The sequence below is a fragment of the Aythya marila genome, assembly GCF_965140915.1.
Source record: "Aythya marila genome assembly, chromosome: 9".
In the NCBI taxonomy this organism is placed as follows: Eukaryota; Metazoa; Chordata; class Aves; order Anseriformes; family Anatidae; genus Aythya; species Aythya marila.
Window position 1 is genome coordinate 22,304,816 of NC_139050.1, and position 19,914 is coordinate 22,324,729.

The following is a 19,914-nucleotide window of genomic DNA, read 5'->3' on the forward strand; positions in this document are numbered from 1 at the left end:
CAAACCCCAGAGCTTACAGCCCCTACTGCCTCGCAATGCTTTCCCATTTGTTGCCTGACAAGTAAATGTATCTTGACTTCCCTCTGAGATTTTTTTTTTTCTTTCACCGTGTTTGATGAAAGACATTTGGCAAATTGGCAGTGGTACCCTGTACATTGCAATTTGTACTCGGCATTAGGAGTCTGAGCATGAAATGAGAGGGCAGGCTACAGGCTAAAGGGAAAAAAACCGAAACACCACCACCACAAAGTCAGAGCTAACCATCACGTGAGCAGTCATTTCGGAGACAAGCATGGAATTCTTTCCATTAAAATAAAGTTAAAAATAAAAATAAAAATCAAAGCAGTCTCCTATGGATGAATGGGCTGCAAAGGTGTTCTCCCAGCTGGCACTTGGTTGATGCAGGTTTATGACCGATCCGTGTGCCCAGGCAGGGGGATGGTTAGTGAGCACTTGGGAAGTGCTGCAGCACCCAGCACTGCCATAGCTAAGGAGCATTCAGCTTCTTGTCTTCAATGACATTTCCTCCTTCGTTCAACCAAAGCATTTTGCAGGGCTCATGCTGTCGTGGTCTTTAGGAGCCTATCTTGGGTTTCTGTGTTGGTTTTTTTTGTTTGTTTGTTTTGTTTTTAAAATTTATTGTATTATTATTTTATTTTTTCCATATGTTTTCAGTGACAGGAGGAGGCAGGTGGCTATTCTCACCTCTCAAGAGGCTCAGCAGCGATCTTGAGCTCTCCAAGTGACAATGTTGGTGGTTTTGGAGCAGTTTTTTGTGGTCAGTTCCACTTTAAAGGCAGCCAATCTCCAGGAATGGTTTAATGCCCAGTCCTTGAAAATTAAAGACAGCTACACTGAGAGGTGGCATCCCAAAGTGAGTAGGGCCTGCAAACAACTGAGAGTAGAGCAGAAGTATAAAGACGTTGTAGGAAAACCCGACAGGCATCTAAGTGGTAATGTGAACAAACACATAGCACCAAGCCCACCAAAGCTTTATTTCTTATGGATTTCTCTCATGGTTTGACTTTGATGTATAAGAAGACTTTACTGAATGCTTGGATGTGGCTGGGACAATGACAGAGCCTCTCTGGTGTGTTTCAGTGTTTGGTTGAGCTAGAGTGTTTATAAGGTGTCCTCTATGGTATTTTTCCCCTGCAAGTACTTTATTAAAAAAACAAACAAATAAATAAAAAAATAAAATAAATCAGGAATTCAGTTATTGGGATCTCTGTATTTTCTGTTGATTTGGTCTAAAATGACAAGAGTTCAATAGGTGGTTTGCTCAGACTCATAGACACCCACCCAAAGAACATGACTGCACAAGCTGTATTTCTGTAGATGCTGAGAAGTAAGAAGAAAATAAGAAGAAATACAAAAAAATGAACTCTGGCTAACTTAGATCTTGTATGGAAGCAGCTTTCCATTTTGGCAATTAGGACAGGAGTTGTGCTGTGCACTGGCCTTGCCGAGGAATGCACCCAGTCCAGCAGTTACAGGAGTTACTCCAAGAGGGACAAGGTCATGGCCACCAAGGTGCCTAATTTGCCCGGTAATTTTTGTGACTGCAGCTCTGCATTTGTTTTTTTTTTGTTTGTTTGCTTGTTTCTTGGGAGCATGTGTGCTTTATACCTAGGTTTTTCAAAGCAGGCAGAGCGGTATTCACCGTGACGGGTGTTGTGCCATCTTCTGTTGCAGATGTCAGCCATCGAGAACATGGCCGAGAAGCTGGAGAGCTTTAGCGCCTTGAAGCCAGAGGCCAACGAGCTGATCCAGTCGGTGCCGTCCATGTTCAACTTCCGAGCCCCCCCAAGCGCCCTGCCCGAGACCCTCCTGCGCAAGGGCAAGGAGCGCTACACCTGCAGGTAGCCCCATGACAGCTCGATGAATGGGGTGGAAGCTATTAGATAAACAACGCCTTTTCCAAATGTTCTCCTCCCTTTCATATTCACAAGTGTGCTTTCGTCATTGAGTTTTTTGATTGTAAACTACAGACCCGTTTTTCTCTTATTTTTTTCTTTAATAATCCAAAGGTATTGATGATAAATGTATGATTTATTAGGACATAAGTATACAGACCTAAAAAAAAAAAGATTGTGGGTGTACATACAGCCCAAATGAATGGAAGCTTTGCCAAAGGGAGCAGAATTAGCTGCACAGCTATTTTGAAGGCTTGCACGTCATGTTGTGAAAAAAAAAAATAAATGGGATGTTACAAGTAAAGGGATGCAACCTTCAAAGTTGTCGTGCGAAACAACCACCAGCCTCATTCTCTTGAGAGCTGTGCATGCTCTGTCCTCATGCAAAAATGGGCTGAATGTGATTAATAGAACTGGACTGATTATGACCTGAATATTAATGTGCTACTCAAATGAGTGGGGAGGGCCAACGAGGTATATATTGTTTATATGTAACATATATGTGTGTGTATATATATATTGCCGTTATTGGTCCTATGACATGTTGCAGAGTTTGGAGAATGGTTTTTAAATTGCATTGTTTGGGTCTCTATATCATCTCCAGAATGCGCAGGCGTTTGACACTGGCATATCAGTTTATCTGATCTTTTTGAAAACATGTCACCTTCTTTCAAGACATGTTGTTATAGAAACATACCTTGATGGATTAGGTCTTTGAGTCTTGTCCGGTCTGATCCTATTCAGTGCACAGAATGATGTCACATTTGCTGACACTTAGAGTTGGTTGAAAGGTTTGAAATTTGCTTACATCGAGGCTGAAATACAAGGCTTTAATAATAGATTCTCATAATTCCAAATCTGAATGTGACAGATAAGTATTTAGTGAGCTTAGAAATTTGGGGTGATCTTTAAAACTAGCGTGTTTTCATGTATCGTTTGTGTATGCACTAGAAAAGCCACTCAGTGCCAGCAATTCCAATTCCATTCTTCTGTGTGTACGTGTGTGTCTCAATTGCTTCTGTTTACTGCATGCTTTTATTGAAGTGTCTTTATACCAAAGTAATGCCAATAGTACTCTATATCAGTGAGGCTATGGCTCTAGCAGCTGAAACTGGAACGAGGCCAGTGAATGTTGCATTGCCTTATCGAGCCTTTTCTCATCGCAGATACTGTGGCAAGATTTTCCCAAGATCTGCAAACCTAACCCGTCACCTGAGGACGCACACTGGAGAGCAGCCCTACAGGTACAGCAGCCCCTTAATACATGTCGGTGGTCATTCGTGTGGTCAGGTGAATAAAGCAGAGGTCCACGTGCTCAACAGCCTTGCTCGTTAACAGCTCATGGACGTTAACAATGGTTTTGGCTCTGACCTCAGGGAGTTTTGGGGTGAGACACCACTGCCATTGCGATGGGCATGTCCCCATGTTGCTTTTTGGTTTCCTACCTGAGAGCAGGCAGTGCTTTCCAAACAGCTTGTGGTCACACAGGTCACTGTCAGTAGAGGTTGGGTGGATTTTTGTCTTGCTGTTAGAAATGTGGTGCCCTTATTGGCAGAACTCTTTTCCCACTTAAACTCACCATAAAATTTCTATTCTTCACGGGAACGTAAAGCTGTGTCTTGGAGTCCTGCTCCAGTGACGCTGGAGAACGTGAACATTTGCCTTTGTTTTGAACAAGGCTTTTTGTGCTCCTCCAGACAAGGGTGGCTGTACATGATGCTGCGATTCAGTGTTCGAGCTGCAGCGATGGGGGAAGGTTTTGGTCATAGCTTGTGAAATTCTTTTGCCTCAAGCAGCCACCCAGGCGCCATTCGTGAGTCCTGCCTTTGCCTTGCGGGATAGCTGGCATTTCTGAATGAGCAGGGATGAAGTGATTTTCAGTAAGGCTCATGGTCACATTTTCCCTTACAAAAATCAATTTTTTTTTTTTATTTTTTTTTAAATATAAGAACGCTGTGGTGTTATTTGCAGCCCAAAGTTGGGTGTTTTGTCAATCATCTGATTTCTGAAAGGTCCCAGTTGCAGAGACATTACTATATTTATTAATTTCCTGCCTAATCTGGATCTTTTTTTAGGTCTGATTAACCAAAACCCATGTGAGCTTACTCTCTTGTTGATAAGGATATGTATGTGATATTTTATCCAGGACAGTTACACACAGCAATGTGTATGGAAGCTTTACCTTATTGAAAATGAAAGATTAATTTAAATCAGCTGGAAAGAAGCCAGCACGTGTTCCAGCAAAACAAATGCACAAATTTCTGCATTTTATGACCTGTAAAGAGCAGACTAAGCTCATTGTTTGGGAGGAAACAATATGTTTTTTTTTTTCCTCTAGTCTCTTTGGGAAATGAGATTCACATCTAATTTTATTGAAGAAAGGTCTTGATGCATGTAATACTTGTCTGCTACATAAAAGCCAGGAACAATTAGTAGCATAATGGGCGATTTCAGCACTAAAAAAATTGACATCATTGACAAGCGTAAAAGACATGCAGAGACGCACAGGAGAAGTGAAAGATTGAAAAACTAAAGTGGTGAAGCCTGTTGGCTGGTTGCCAGCAAGAGAATTTGGAATAGTTATAGTATGACTTAGTAATGGCTTAAAGAGCAATACAGTAAAGGCTTTAGGGACTCCAAATCACTGCAGAGTATGAAAATTGATGCCTCTGGTACCAGAGTGATAGACTAAACTACTCACATTGGCACGGTATTAAAGGTTGGGATTGTTTATTGCTGGTTTTTGCAAGATAACCAAATTTCCTCTGGGATTAGCAATCGAGTAAGCTAATTCCTCAAGAAGAGATTTAATCACACAGTATAATTTAGAATAGGAAAAGAAATGGCCCTTTTTACCTTATTTGAGCATTAGAAGAGATCTGTTTCATGTTTTTTTCCAAAAGTGTTTAATTGTATTGTATTGGCAGCACATGAAACAATGGAGTTATTGCTCTACTGTTTTCAAACTTCCCAACTTTGTGTGCAACAGTTTTAAAAACATGGGAATCAATTACCCAAGCTAATTGGATGCCATAAACTCTGAAATATTACGCTCGTTCCTAAGTGTAGTATTTAAGAGATAAAGACTAATGTGAATTAAAGCTAAAAACCAACTGCAGAAGTGACGTCTCCATTCCAAGAGCACGACTCTCCAGTCACTCAGCCAACACACTTCTTCAGTTCAGGGAAGGTCTTGCCACAGTAGGGACCAAGGAACTGAGTTTGGGTACTGAGGCTGATCTTGGAAGGTATTTCATGTCTCCTAGGGCAAAGCTTACATATTAAGCTACTAATAAATGGTTTTCTACCCACCTGTTTTGTTTTTTTTTTTGTTTTTTTTTTTTTTAGATGCAAATACTGTGACAGGTCCTTTAGCATATCTTCCAACCTGCAGAGACATGTCCGTAACATCCACAATAAAGAGAAGCCATTCAAGTGTCACTTATGTGACAGGTGTTTTGGTCAGCAAACCAATCTTGACAGACATCTAAAAAAGCATGAGAACGGCAACATGTCTGGTATGTAGGCCTTTTCCCTTCCATTGCACCCTGCATGCAGCCCATGCTCACATACCGGGGCTTCACGTTCCCTTTCAATACTGACTTTGAGCACCGAGTGTCAATCGGCACAAGTTACTCAGCACCAAAGATTTTTGGAAAATGTTTAAGTGCCTAAGCCCTGCAGACATTTAAAGTGCTTTGAAAATCCCATCATAAACTCTACCCTTGTATAACTTAATACCACTGGATGATGTCTTTTCTTTTGTTTTTAATTAAGCCAACCTGAACATTTTGAGAACAGACTGGGAAAATTGGTTTAATCCCAATCACTTGGCTGTCAATAGATGTCCTAGCTTTAGAGTCTCAAGGGGTATCCTGAAAGATTTTATTGGCACTCTGTAAAATATTCCCACTGTCAGGAGCTGAAAAGCCCTATCTGTAGTGGAGGTAATGGTGCCTCAAAAACCTGGGAGCAAAGTGGTCACCTCACAACAGCAACAAAGGCAGGGGGAGGTACTGAGTATCATTGGTCTGGTTTAGGTATTTGCAGGGTTTAATAAAAAGCTCTTCAGTTTTTCCAGTCTACTTTTTGCTCCAGTGGAAATACCAAGCACGTTTGCTGAAAGCAGAGCTGTCTTCAGGTGCACAAAGATGTCTGTCACTGGTCACCCAGTGCTAATGAACCTGGTTGATTATGTCAATGGTTGGTTCATATTTTATGGAAACCTATATAATTGGTAGCTAAAATTAAGTTCCATTTGCTCAGTTCAGCTGTTTGTCTGGCACAGTTATTGAGTGACCACTGAAGTTTGAAAGTAACAGGGAGGAGGTGTTGAAATAGCAATTTTGGCTGGAAACCACCTTAGCCCATGGATAATAACTCTTCCCTTCTAATTGCCAGTTTTACAGCTAAAAGCTGATAGAGCATGATGAACAGCTCTCACTTGGTCTCACCCATTTTAAACACCATTTCAATTTTGATCTGATTTAGAAGGTTAAATATAGAAAATGTAAATGAGCAACAACAAAAGTCCTGTATTTCTCCTATTAAGGTACTGCAACGTCTTCACCTCACTCAGAACTGGAAAGCACAGGGGCAATCCTAGATGACAAAGAAGATTCTTACTTTACAGAAATTAGGAATTTTATTGGAAACAGCAACCACAACAATCAGTCCCCCCGGAACTCAGAGGAGAGGTAAGTTTCAACTGGTCTGCCTTCAAAAGGTGCCACTGTTCTTTTTCCAGTTTTGTTTGCTTATTAAACCTGATTTTTCACTTTTAATGATGTGTGGAGCCAGAGTTATTTTAGCAATCTGGTTGCTTCAGGTTTCACCTAAGTGTCTTATGAAGAGAAACATGCTGATTCCCTCCCCGCTGTGCATAAACGTATTCCTGGTGGCAGATGCTGGCCAGAAGTGTACATCTACTTAGACATTTCTCCTTGTATCAGTACCTTTCTTGTTCAAGTTGCTGTGCACCATTTGTCATTGCTCATTTAAGTCTGTTAAAAAATTCCTTCATTTTACATTCATGGCAGAGCAGGTGAACATTCAGTGGCTGAATGTGGAAGGATCAGATTGCTTAAATATACTTTAAATGTATAGCTTGTAAAGTAGACTAAGCTAGATTCTTAAATGAAATGGAAGATTATAACTTAGAAGTCCTGTCTTGCAAGGAACTCAGTGCCAAGAAGGGTGCTTACTAGCAAAAAGTCAGTGAAGTTGTAGGTAGGTGTTGTTAGTGCACAGTGCTCTAGTATGTGACAGATTTTTTCCTATTAAGATTTATTAATTATATGTGTTTTAAGCTAGCAGAATATAGACCATTTCTAAAAATTCTCAACTAATAAAAATATAGCTAAGCAAAAAAAAAAAAAAGGCTGTAACAGGGATACGCATATCAACTATGTATTTCTTTGAGACTGGTTTTGCATTATGCATTACTTGTGCTTTTGAATTGGCATTACATTAGCAACATCAAAAATTTCTTACTGTTGGTGACAAACTTCACTGTCTCCTCAATTTCCAGATGTCTTTGTGAGGGAATAAAAATGGTGGACATAACACAATTTCCCTGAAAGTATTGGATTAAGTGATTACATGCATATTCAAATTCCATTCCATCTTGATTGGCAATGAGTGCTTGGGATTTTTTTTTTGCACATCTGGTCTCAACATGTCCTCCAACAGGAAGTCAGCAAAGTGAAAAGGTTGCTGGGTTATGCAGTGTTTCCTTTCTAAATTTGGCACTTCAGACTGCTTTTGATGGATATTTTATCCCTGGCAAATTGCTGCATTTGAAAGCATAATTAGAGAATCTGTTTTCTTAATCACATGGCTTTTTTTACTTTGGTTGTAGTCCATCTCCCTTTCATTTCTAGCAGCCTCAATTGAGCATAGCAAGCAAGTTGGCAGCCCAGACTGTGCTCAGCAATTTCTTATATCTGTGTATTTAAATAAAAGATGATAAAGAGATACTGCTCCGATTAATTTGGAGAGGGGGTGGTTGCTTCAGCTCTCCCGACTCTGCACACCCTCAGATTTTTTGATACTGTGATATAAACACACCATTCCCTAGCTTTCTTTAATGCAGTAAGTACTAAAGTTGTGACAATTGGCTGGAATTTGCTCAGAAAATAGATGAAACTGTTGTGTTTAGGAAAACTACGCTATCGTCGTATAACAAATTAGATTTCACTTGTGTATTCTCCATAAGAAAGGACATCTGTTATAACAGCAAGTCTAACATTAAATATGAAATTTGCTGGTAAGACTCATCCTTATCTAGCGAAAACTTTTGGTATATTCCATATTGTCCTGCACAGTTTGAAGCACATGCGGTCTAAAGCAAACTGCAGGCGGACAATAAGGTTTCCATTTTTATAACTGTATTCCTGGAAGAGTAGGGACCTTTTGCACAATTAGAACAATAGATGAATCAAGGTCTCCATGCTATGTAAAACAGTGGGGCAGATAGGCTGGTAGCTTGCGCTCACGTGGCTCCACTGAGTTCAGCCCTGGCATGCCCCGGGCACGTCTGGCCACGCATTTCCAAGTGCAGTGGCTGTGCTGAGTATCGTTAGCTCTCATTTAATGCAGTGGATGCGATGCATCTCCAGTAGTCACAATCCTGCAGGACTGAGGCCATTAGCAAATAAGCCTCTACTTCAGCATGAATACTATGCCCTTGATAAAATCCCATAGGAAGTAGTTAAGAGAAGTCATTGTCTGAAAGCAAGAGACGATGTAATAGCAGCGTTTGGACCAAAAGGTTCTCCACATGCTCATTTTTAAAAATAAAGACACCTCACTTAAAATGCTTTGTGCCCTTTCTTTTAATTACTTCTTCAAATCAGTCACTAGTCGGAGTTCAGTGTGGAGGCAATATTGCAGACAACTCTTCATGTCTTCAGCTGAAGTCACTTAGGTTCCCATGTATGTAATCCATACGTTCACTTAAGTAGTATGGCTTCCAAATGGATGATGGTGTGCAAAATTAATTATGCATGTAATTTTGACTTTAAAACTCCTAATGCAGTATTGGATGTCATTCTTGAAAATGCCAGAGCTCATTTTCAGAGTTTCTCGTCCCCTACAGCTTCTGCTAAAAGTCAGAGTTGTTTTGCCTAGACTACAGACATGGTTGGAAATATGAGATGAAATAATGCGTGAGAAAATTTGGAATGGATATCTGAACATCTCTTCTCTTGAACAGTAGTTCTAGGCTCCCAGGATAACAGGAAAATCCCATGCCAATTGCGCTGTAACGTCCCACTGATTTTTGAGTGGATCTTTCTACAATACCGCTTAAATGTCTGAAGCTCAAAAAGATAAATTACACTTTTTTTTTTTTTCCCAGGAAATTATGTTTTTCTACTGAGACATTCTTTTCAGATCCATCTCCAACAATTCACTGGCGTGGAGCTTTCATGAGTGATTTTTGATTATTGCATGTTTTTATTTTGGTACTTTCAGAATGAATGGCAGCCACTTTAAGGATGAAAAAGCCATGGTAACCAGCCAGAACTCAGATTTGCTGGATGACGAAGAGGCAGAAGATGAAGTAATGATGGACGAAGAAGACGAAGAAAGCGAAATTGCAGGGAAAGCAGTCAAAGAGCCTGTTACAAGCGACATACACGAGGGGACTCCAGAGGAGGATTACGAGGAAACGAGTACTTTGGACATGAACTGCAAAGCTTCCCCTGGCAGGTTGGTTCCTTCCTAGTATTGGTTCGCTCAATACACAAAATAAAAACAATAAACCATACAAGAGTGCCAGCACCAAACTGTGTGCCGTGGGAACCCGTTCGAGGTAGCCAACTTCCCAGTTACGATAGCAACATGCATCCGTGTTTTGGTCAATACCAGCCCTGTTTTCAGCCTCTTCATACAAAATGGGGCCGCTAAGAGGAAAAATAAGTTCACTAAGGGAACTATTGTCAGGTTTTGGGTGAGACAGGAAATGTTCTTGGGAGATACGTTATCTGCTCCTTAAACCTACCCTAATCTCCCATAATGGTCTGGTGAAAGGCTGTGGAGACACCAGAAGAGAGACAGACTCTCTCCAACCTCTGCTCCCACTGCCCACCCTCTCCTCTTTAGAACAAAAAGTATGATGCCTTTTGTTTCATGATTATGGTCCCACAGTGCAAGGTGGGTTATGAGCCTATAAAAAAGGGGTATTCATAGGTGTAAATTTGAGAGGAAGAAGGAACGCAGTGAGGATCAGCCTTAAACTCCAAGCTGGTGGTGGGCAGCACTAGGTGTGACTGAGGGTGGTTTGTCTGATGTGACCGTGCACTGCAGGACATGAGCCATACACCAAGGGGGCTCTGGGGACTCCTTCAACCCTGCTGCTATTGGGTAGCTCTGCAGCATGTGTGATTTTTGGTGCAGGTAGTTCAAAAGCTTGGAGTGGATGTGAATGCCTGAGAAGGTTGGGCAACAGCCATTCTGAGCAGCCTGCAGTTAACAGATGTTAAAACTCCCTGTAACCTCTGTGGTGTTTTTGTAGGTATAAAGAGGAGGAGTATAGTAAGACTGGACTTTCTGCTTTGGACCACATAAGGCACTTCACAGATAGCCTCAAAATGAGGAAAATGGAAGAAAATCAATACAGTGAAGCTGAATTGGCAGCTTTCAATACTTCCCAGCTGCCAGAGGACCTAAAACAACCATTATACAGGAAATCCAAATCCCAGGTAAAAGTTTTAACTAAGTTAAAATGTTATTGTCACCAGATACCCAAAGGATTAAGCTGTTAGTGTGCGGCGGGCAACGTCGTTTCAACTTGGTCAGGAAGGGCTGCACTCCACCTCTGTAAATCTGAGTGTGCCCCAATTTCCCCCTGCATTTCTACCACACAGGGAAACATCACATGGTTCTCTGGTCCCTGGTGCCAGAGGATTTTTTTTCCTTCCTTGCTGGTTTTGTTCCTGTCTGTGAGCCACAGAAATGCCATGATAATTGTGAAATTGTCACAGTGCTTTCAGACAGCCGGTGCACTCCGGTGGATGCTGTGCAGTTTAGCTGCAGCCTTGCAAGGATGAGATTTGGTCTTCTGGCTGGTTTGGCTTTTTGGTGTTTCTTTTTTAAAGTCTGTTGGATGTTATCGCATCCAGGTCAGTGGTGTGTTTTAGAAACAGTAATAATTGGACTGATGCCCAAGTGGCATTTCTTGAATTATTTTAAACATTAATTAAAAAGGGTCTTTTTAGCCCCTGTAAAGATTCCCGTTTTAAAAAAATGCAGAATATGCCCATAGAGAAGGTCACAGCAAAGTCTCTTGTGCCAAGAATCTGAAGGCAAATGAGACTCTGGGACCTTGCCTATTATCAAAGTTTTTTCAGAGCTTCATGAAGCCAGAGGAAAGCACAAATAATTACTGCTATTAGTGAGTCAAAAATGTCAGTGAAAAGGTTGACAGTGGTTTAACCTAATGCACTTGGATTTTTTTCATTAAGCTCAGAGGACCAGTTGTGGTCTAAAAGATGCCTGGACCACATAGCAGTAGCATGGTTTGAACCTCAGATAACCTGAAGCATGACCTCTTTTTCTTCTTTCCCTGTCCAGGCATATGCTATGATGCTCTCTCTCTCCGACAAGGACTCCCTTCATTCTGCATCCCACAATTCTCCCAATATGTGGCACAGTATGGCGAGAGCTGCTGCAGAATCCAGCGCCATTCAATCCATCAGTCACGTATGACATTGTGAAGTCTTACCAAGAATGGGACCAAGTCCAAACCAGTAGCATGGCTCTTTCATATATGACTGTTTAAAAGACTGCTGAGCAGAATGCCTTATAAATCTGCAGGGTCACTCATTTAAAGTCTGGTGACCTTAAACTGAATAATTTTAAAAAGAAAGAAACTATTTATTCTCAATATTTTGTTTTGCACAGCAAAGGCAGCTGCTGACTTCTGGAGGATCAATGCGACTTAAAAAAAAAAAAAAGTTTCAGTGGATTATGTAAACCGGGGCCGGGAAAAAGTGTCTTCCAGTTCACCCGGCTTTGAGGGGCAGGGGCAAAAGGGTTAAGACTGCATTGATACACACATGGGCACTCCTTTAAAGTAGTAACTGAATTCATTTTCTTTTTGTATAAGATAGTTTGACACAGGATTGGGAACAGTTGCTTTTATGTACAAATCTCTTCATTAAAGCTTTATGCATTTTAGCCCTTCAAAGAAAGAAAATAGTTCTATCAAATGCACACTATCCATCGTAAATGTAGAAAGAAGTAACAGGGAATATTTTGTTCTCTCCGTAATTCTTTTGCCTTCTCAACTGCATTGTTAAAAAAAAAAAAGGAAAATCAAGAAGAAAAAAAAAAAGAAAAAAAAGAACTATGAGAAACAATACATAAGAGGCTTGTGTATATTGTAAACTATGAATGTTCACTACTCCAAGAAGCTAAATCATCCAGATAATTCCGTGAAAGCACCACGTCCATCGACAGCACCACTAGTTCAAATCATTGTAATGAGATTTTAATTTTAGACAATCATGTCACTATTTTGTTGTATTGTTTCCTTTCCCCCTTCCCTCTAATTTCTTCTTTGTGTTGTGTGTACCATGTATTTATTTGTTGGCAAACAATTGTTTGTTGATTAAAATAGCACTGTTCCTGTAACAAACAGCACTGCTCCAGTCCCCCACTGCGTTACAATGTAGGCACCCATGTACTTAAAAAAAAGTGAGGTGAACTGATCTGTGTATATGGGAGTGCAAAACAGTGTTTGAAATTTTCTTACATTCCTCTTTTATTTTATTTTTTTTTTCCTTTTAATGAACTAAATAACTAATAGATGCGACTTAGTTTTTTTTTTGTAATACAGTAAATTGATTCAATTGTATAAACAGTTATAATTTCTTCATGAAAGCATGATTCTTCTGATTAAAAACTGTACCCAATATTTTATGCTGGTTGTCTGCGAGCTTGTGTGATGTTATGTTCATGTTAATCCTATTTGTAAGATGAAGTGTTCCAAATTTATGTTTAAAAAAATAAATAAATAACGGAAGGTATTCAGTTATTTTTGGGGTATTTTTTTTTGGCCTTTAGTGAGGGACCAGATTTATTTTTCCTTTTGTTTATAATCTCATTTTGAAATAATCGGCAAGTTGAGGTACTTTCTTTAAATGCTTTGTACAATGTAACTGTTACGCATTTCAGTACATTACTATGGGAGGATCAACTTAAAAAAAAAAAAATAAAGGACTACAAAACTGAAGGGATCCTTTTCCTTATTGCTTGCTTTTTGTCTGGGTCAGGTCAAAAATTTCATTTTTCATCTGCAGTTTGGGGAGTGAAGAGAGCTGCTCTGCATGTCTGCGGGGCCACAGCATGAGGGCAGCCATGGCATGAGGCGAAGCACCTGGGACTTGGTCGTGCGACTGCGGGCCCGACCCCGAGTCTCTCAGTGTCCCTCTGTCTCCTGAACCTCTCTGGCATGCTTGAGATGAGCCCTTTAAGCTACAAAATGCCTCCTTGAGAGAAACACTTCCCTCATTTTGCAGGAGAGGCTTGTAGAAAGTCGTCTTCTGATGCTCTTGTAGAGCCTTGAGCTCGAGCTGGTGAGGTGCCCGCCTGCCTGCTCGTGAGGTGACGTTAGGGAGCGGTGAGTAACCATGAAACATTACTGACTCACCAGAATGATAGAAATCCATAATTAGGAAGCTAACTTGGCCTCAAAGTGCATGAAATGAGCCCTTAGGGTCTATCTAAAAGGAAAAAAAGTTTTAGTTTGAGTGTTCCCTTTGCAGTCAGGTCCAAAGCCCCGCTTCTCCTGGACACGCTGCAGAGCAGCAGGAGGTGGCATGCCCAGGAAAAGCCTCCTTTTGCCCAGGAAATACACATCTTCTGCTCCTCCTGTCAAGAGAGAGGAACTGAGGCAGCTCCAAAGGGGACCCTCAAGATGTCCCTGCCAGCCACACACGGCTGTCCTCCAAGTTGAAGTGTCTCAAACGAGTAGATCTGACACACTGTAGGTTTTTTATTCACAATAGGACCAAGGATTGCTATCACCAGATGCAAACAAGCTGGTGTGAGCCAGCAACACTCAGTATCAGTAACCACATAAAAAATGCACCGCTGCTCAGGGAGAAAGACACATTCAGGGGCCATGGTTTGTGGGAGGTTTAGTTAAATCTGGCTCCAGTGAAGCAAAATGTGCTTTCAGAGATGGAGGCCTTGTCTCCAGCTCAAAGGTACGGGGAAGTCCTGCTGGCCAGACACCTCTCCCAGCAGCATGACTGCATTTACCTGATCAATAAATAAAGGTTCTCAGAGCTCATCAGGTGCCATTTCAGGCTACCATAGAGGTAATTCTTGTCTTCAGCCCAGCTGTGGTCTGACTCATTTTCTACCCAGCTGGTAGCAATGGGGACATCGGCAGGGCTGACTGCAGCATGGGCAGACAGGTCAGTGTTAGGCTGTGACCTCAGGGCCTATGGTCTTCACCTAAAACATACCTGGAAAAAAAAAATAGAAAAAAAAAAAAACCAACCATGTGCATGTTATTGTCCTCGCTTCATTGGCCTGAGCCAATGGCCAGATACCTGCGGATAATTGCAGAAATAGCCTATTATTTTTCATGCAGTTACAGTCACCCTGGAACCTGGTTTTAAGTTACTGCCAAATAAAGGGAACAAATAGATTAATCAGTCAAGTTTTATCTGCAAACAACTTTCCAGATCGTTTTCTCCTTTAATTCACTGCAATGACAGTTCTTATCAGCTCTGCCCTCACCTGCCCTAGATGAAAGGGTTTTTTTTGGAGGTGGAGAAAGGGTGGGACAGCTTCCCTTGGGTTTAATGTTCTGGGTTACAGTAGCAGCCTCCCATCATATAACTGTCAAGAAAAGGCCTCCTTTGGCCCAGTCACAGGGCTGGTTTAACTTCTGCGTGCCCAGGTCTGTTGATGTCCAGGCAGTGGTTGTGCAGGGCTAGCACCTACCCTCCAAATCCACAAGGAAGCCACAGGCTCTGCATGCAGGGTGTGATGAACTTGGGGGGGAGATCAGAGGGCTCAAAACATGTTGAGAAAGGCCACTCGGGCCAGTCAAAACACCAGGATTTCAAGGAAGGAAAAAAGCCAACATGTTGATCAGCTTGATGTATGACCATTATTCACATAGACTTACTTGTGAAGGATTTTTTTCCCCTTAATTTATTATGATCTCTGTAGGGCAGTAAAAAATATTTTGCAATGTACCGAGAAACAAATGAGTCTGTGGTAAGGAAAAGAGCAGTAACACTGTCTTGCAGTCCTCTAGTGCTGGTGAGATACTTTGAAATGAAAACACAAAGCTTGCGACAATAGGAGACTGATTTATCTCTAGGGGTCCTTCAACTTCATTTAGATACCTTACCACGACCTTGACTTGCATTGCCTTTTCTCAACAGCATTGTTATTCACAGAGAGGAACAACTGAAAAGCAGACCCAGACTCCATTAGCTACCTCATCCCCCAAATAAATGAAGAAAACTGGGCAGTTTTTGTGTTTGTGTCCTAACTTCCCTAAGCCTCCCCGCACAGAAATGCACTTGTCCAGATGCAGATTGCTAACTGAGGACCACAGTTTCTGGCTTTCTGCTGCAGTGCTATTTTTTAAAGAAAAGAATTATTGGAGTAGTTTTAGAAAACAAACCTTTAGCTTGTTTCAGCATCATCCTACTGTTCAACCCGCTGTAGTAGTTTTCCATAAGTCAACAAATCATTCCCATGTGATACAGCAGACTTACTACATGACAGAGCAGCATATTACCACCTCAATTTCTATCTACAGACTATAACAAAGCACCAGCATGACAAGATGATTAATCAATATTTCACCGTGGCCCAGACCCTCGCTAGCACTGCAGGTCCGAGTCTCTGCTCCTGTGTCAGCCCTGCTGCCTCGCTGTGTTAATAGCCACATTTGCGGCATAATGGGAGGGGAAGTTATTATAAAAACATTTGAGAGGCTGCTTTTGCTCAGAGGTTCAGCCTGGCCTGTTGCTGTGTGCATGTCTTGAACTTTAAAACTTTCTGTCAGCTCCCCCTTTTCCAGGCACACGCAGAATTGCTGTGAGCTCCTGGATCCTTTCCCCGCACTGCACCGCCGTCCAGCCACATTAAATCTCATTTGCGGTTTTGCTGGTCAGTCACGGAGTGGTGCAGAAAAGCTACTTTGGTTTAAAGATGCTTCCAGTAATGATTTAAACAAAACAAATCCATCCAGCTCTAAACAGAAGACCCTTTCTCCATGTCAAAGACCGCGTACCTTGCCAGGACTCCGGTTATAAGAAAAATGTATTCTGAATCCTGGCCAAAACCATCCTTTTCCCATCCTATTGAAAGTCTGTGTAAGTTTTTGAGTATACCTAGTATGTGGCTTCCACTAGCACTATTAATTCATCTTTTGTTTCGATATAGAAAATGGTGCCAACATTAGGAAAGGCTTAGCTACACAGTTCAGATTCACTTAACAAAGTCTGGGAAGCAGGAGAAGGGAGAACATCAAGTAACACAAACTAAAAAAAAAAAAAAAGCTATATGCCTCATCCTCTTTTCTCTCCCCCCCCCCCCCCAACTTAGATTCATCTGTTGCTAGAGGAGAACAATTTTCAGCAAAGTTTTCTATTTCCCTAGAACTGAGATTTTAATCAGAATAACATTCAAATAATCCTTGAAGAGAGGCCCCACAGACAGGAACTTGTGGTACGTCTTTCAGGACCAGAGTCTTTTTCCCAAAGCTGCCCCAAAGCTGCCTCTTGGATTTTGTTTGGGACCAGCTGCCCCTGGGTACAACCATAAACTGGACTAACACGGAGCTCTGTGTCGAAGCATGCTACAAGCAGAGGCTCATTTTTTAATTATTATTTTTTTTAATCCAGGAGTGACTGTGTTTTAATGGCAATTGAAGCTATTTACGTCTATAAATCCACTCGGGGAAGGTTTTGGAACCTTTTATTGTGACGGACGCTGTGCAAATATAAAAGCACTCTGCTGCAACCAGCTGGGTAGGTAGGATCTGCAGCAGGATCTGCTCTGCTTGTCTGACTGGAGGGTCTGCAAGAGGGCACCTTCTGAAGGGACCCTCCTTTTTCCTGCTGTATTTTAATACTAATTAATTCCAGAAAGGCTAAAGAAATGTGATGAAATGCTACACTTCTAAGAAAAAGTTTTGCCTGAGAGTCTGGAAGCAGGCCTCCCAGCGCGGGAGGGCCTGGTGGGAGAAATGGGTTAGTGGTCATTTTGATGCTAAATTATCAGTAATTAAGAAGTTGATTTTCTGGGATTGAAGAAAATTTTAAACAGCTGCTTCTTTCAGGCCTTTATTCTTCATTTTCATTAGCATGTGCTAAGGCAATCTGGAAAATATATTTCGATCTATATTATGCTATGTCAAGACCCCAGCATCTGTACCTTGGGGCAGATACATATGAGATAGCCGAGGGTACATTTGCCAGCACGCACATGTGGAAATGTTCAATTTGTAATATGATTATAGCCCCAAAACAAAGCCCGCTTGATACCTGTGGCATATTTGTTTCATGGTAAGTGCAGAAAATTCTCAAAATCGTGTCATGTTTCGCATCACCAGCCAACTCAAACTATAGAAGTAGTGCTTTAATTCCTGGGGAATCTCTTTAAACAGGCACGTGTCAGGCCCAATTAGGGTCCGGGCAGCCCCGCACTAATTGGGTTGAGGCGTGCAGCAGCAGGACGTGGTCAGTCAGCACAGCAGCCCCGTGGCCAGGCCAGAGCTGTGGTACTCCCCCAACATGGCTATTCCTCAGGGCTGTAAGCCGCCACTTGGGAATCCAGGCTCAAAAATCACCTGGAAAAGGTTAAATCGAGTGAGTGAGAGGTTTTAGCAGTGGTGGATAAAGCAGCTCAGGGTGGTAAGCCGCCAGCCAGCCGCATGGTCCCAAGTCCAAACAAGCCCTTTGGCACCTGCGCTCAGGCTGGGCCTAAGGCCCAACTCGCAGCTCACACGGCCAAGCTGGGGCTCACACACGAAAGGCAAATTTTGGGACACAACGCTCTGCACCAGGGCTAGTGTGGGGTTTCCCCTTGGCTCTGCTCCTTGTCCCCATTCCTGCTGGGAGCAGTGTGGGGTCGGGCACTGTGCCCCCACCTTGCCGTGTCTGCATTCCCTCAGGGGCAGGGCCTGGCTTGAGAGTACCCGGGTGTGATCACAACCACAAGGAGAAAAGGAAGAAAAAAAAATCAAAAGAAAGAAAAGAAAGAAAAGAGAAGAGATGTGGATATGAATTGGATATGAATTGAAGCCTATTGAGGCTTTCGACCCTGAAATTCAGCATGAATTGTGTGAAAAGCCCAGCAACGGACTCCATTTCACATTGTCTTTGATCAACATAAAACTGAAACATTGGAGGGCAGAGACTCATGATCTTCATTTAAAAGTGACTCTTGCAAACCTTTTAATGATTCAGACCTTCCTAATTATGGAGCCCTGTTTTACTATACCCAGACCTTTCTCCTGTTGCTGCCAGGCCTTTTAAGCACCCATCTGCTGAATCAGCTTGCTAATTTGCCTGTAGACTGAGCACGGATGGCCTTTTCTGAGCACAGATCTTTTCTAGCCCCCATCGTCTCCTGGCTGACTCTGACCAGACAAAGAGCGGCCGGCTCCTTCCCCAGCGTCCCCTCAGCCCCCAGGGGGACACGGCATGCCTTTGTCCTGCTCTCCTGGCGGAGGAAAACGTCAGCAACAAAAAAGCAAGGACCTCGTACAGCAATGCATTGTTCCCTAGCAAAAATTGATCTTTAAAAAAAAAAAAAACCAGCTTCAGTATTTTTAAAAATTGAATAGGACAGTAGTCCAATGTTAAATTTAGAAGACTTGTCCTACTGCAGCTCCTTCCTTATAATTTACTGAATAGACTGGGAAGAAAGCAAAATATTTAGAAAAAGACACAGCAGATTTTCCTGTAAATAAAAGCACATACTCGTGCCATACTCATGTCTTAAAGGAGGATAATCTTTGCAACTCTGGGAGCAACGTGAAGTCTGTGTGGGCTGCACTGGCAGCATGAGGTGTGCTGACCCTTCCTCAGGAGAGGACTACGGGAGATGTGAAGTCCAGTCGGCTGCAGTCATTTGGAACTGTGCAATTAAAAATTCATTCTGAAGGATCCCCAGAACCTCTGCTCTGCGTAACCACAAGCCACAAAACCCTTCGCAATCCACTCTAACAAAGTAAAGACCTTTATTACATTTAGACTTGATTCCCTGGTACTCTTTTTGGAAGCCGTTATGCTGTTTTTATTACTTAAGAGCTATTAAAACCTTAACCACTGCATGGAGCAGCTCACTCCAGCTTTACACTCATCCATAAAAATCCTGAATGGGAGATCAAGAACTAGTTTTTGGACCTGACAGCCTGTCAGCTGAGGAATGCCAGAATCAGGTCAGATTTTGTCCCTGTCCCCTCTGAGAGTACAGACCAGGGTGAAAAGCTGAAGTGGGGGAGCAGGACTTGTAACTGGATTTTCACCATGCTTTTCTTCGCTACTTGTTAGGAAGGACACACGGTGGAAAGCTGTAGTGACCTCTCCTTCCCCCTTGTGTCAGTCACAAGTCAAGCTGTGCTTATGCCACCCTCTGTTAGCTTAGCAAGGAGCAACGCTGGAAAGAAATTCACTGCAAGAAGAACCAAGAGTGTAGGAGCAGGGACTGGTGTCAGTCCAAATACCGACACCAAAAGAAAACAACAAAACTCTTGAAGCAGCTTAAATTTGGCACGGTGCTGGTAGAGAAGAAGCATGTGTGGGTAATCATCAGGATGGCACAACAGCATTGGAGCAGCTCAGTCACCCCCTCAAAAACCCTCTGAAGCACGAGTGCAAAACCAAGACAACCTGACATGGTGTAATGGAAATAGCACAGGCCAAAAGCATCTATAAGGGAACTCCCTATATTGGTCTTTACGTTGCTCAGATACTGGTGGTGTGTGTAATACAGAAGCTAGCTCAAAGCC

At 42.2% G+C, this 19,914-nt stretch overlaps 1 protein-coding gene across 13 annotated transcripts in view; it reads left to right on the forward strand.

The window, feature by feature from the left end:
* MECOM (MDS1 and EVI1 complex locus) overlaps window positions 1-13,149 on the forward strand; it is a 315,396-nt gene extending 302,247 nt beyond the window's left edge. For all 13 annotated transcript variants that reach the window (XM_082767040.1, XM_082767048.1, XM_082767046.1 and 10 more), the window contains 7 exons: window positions 1,696-1,862; window positions 3,083-3,160; window positions 5,265-5,434; window positions 6,469-6,613; window positions 9,393-9,629; window positions 10,435-10,621; window positions 11,493-13,149. In XM_082767040.1, the coding sequence (XP_082623166.1) occupies window positions 1,696-1,862; window positions 3,083-3,160; window positions 5,265-5,434; window positions 6,469-6,613; window positions 9,393-9,629; window positions 10,435-10,621; window positions 11,493-11,627 (1,119 nt within the window). In that variant the 3' untranslated portion in view covers window positions 11,628-13,149. The remainder of the gene's footprint in view (window positions 1-1,695; window positions 1,863-3,082; window positions 3,161-5,264; window positions 5,435-6,468; window positions 6,614-9,392; window positions 9,630-10,434; window positions 10,622-11,492) is intronic.
* Window positions 13,150-19,914: the final 6,765 nt, after the last annotated feature.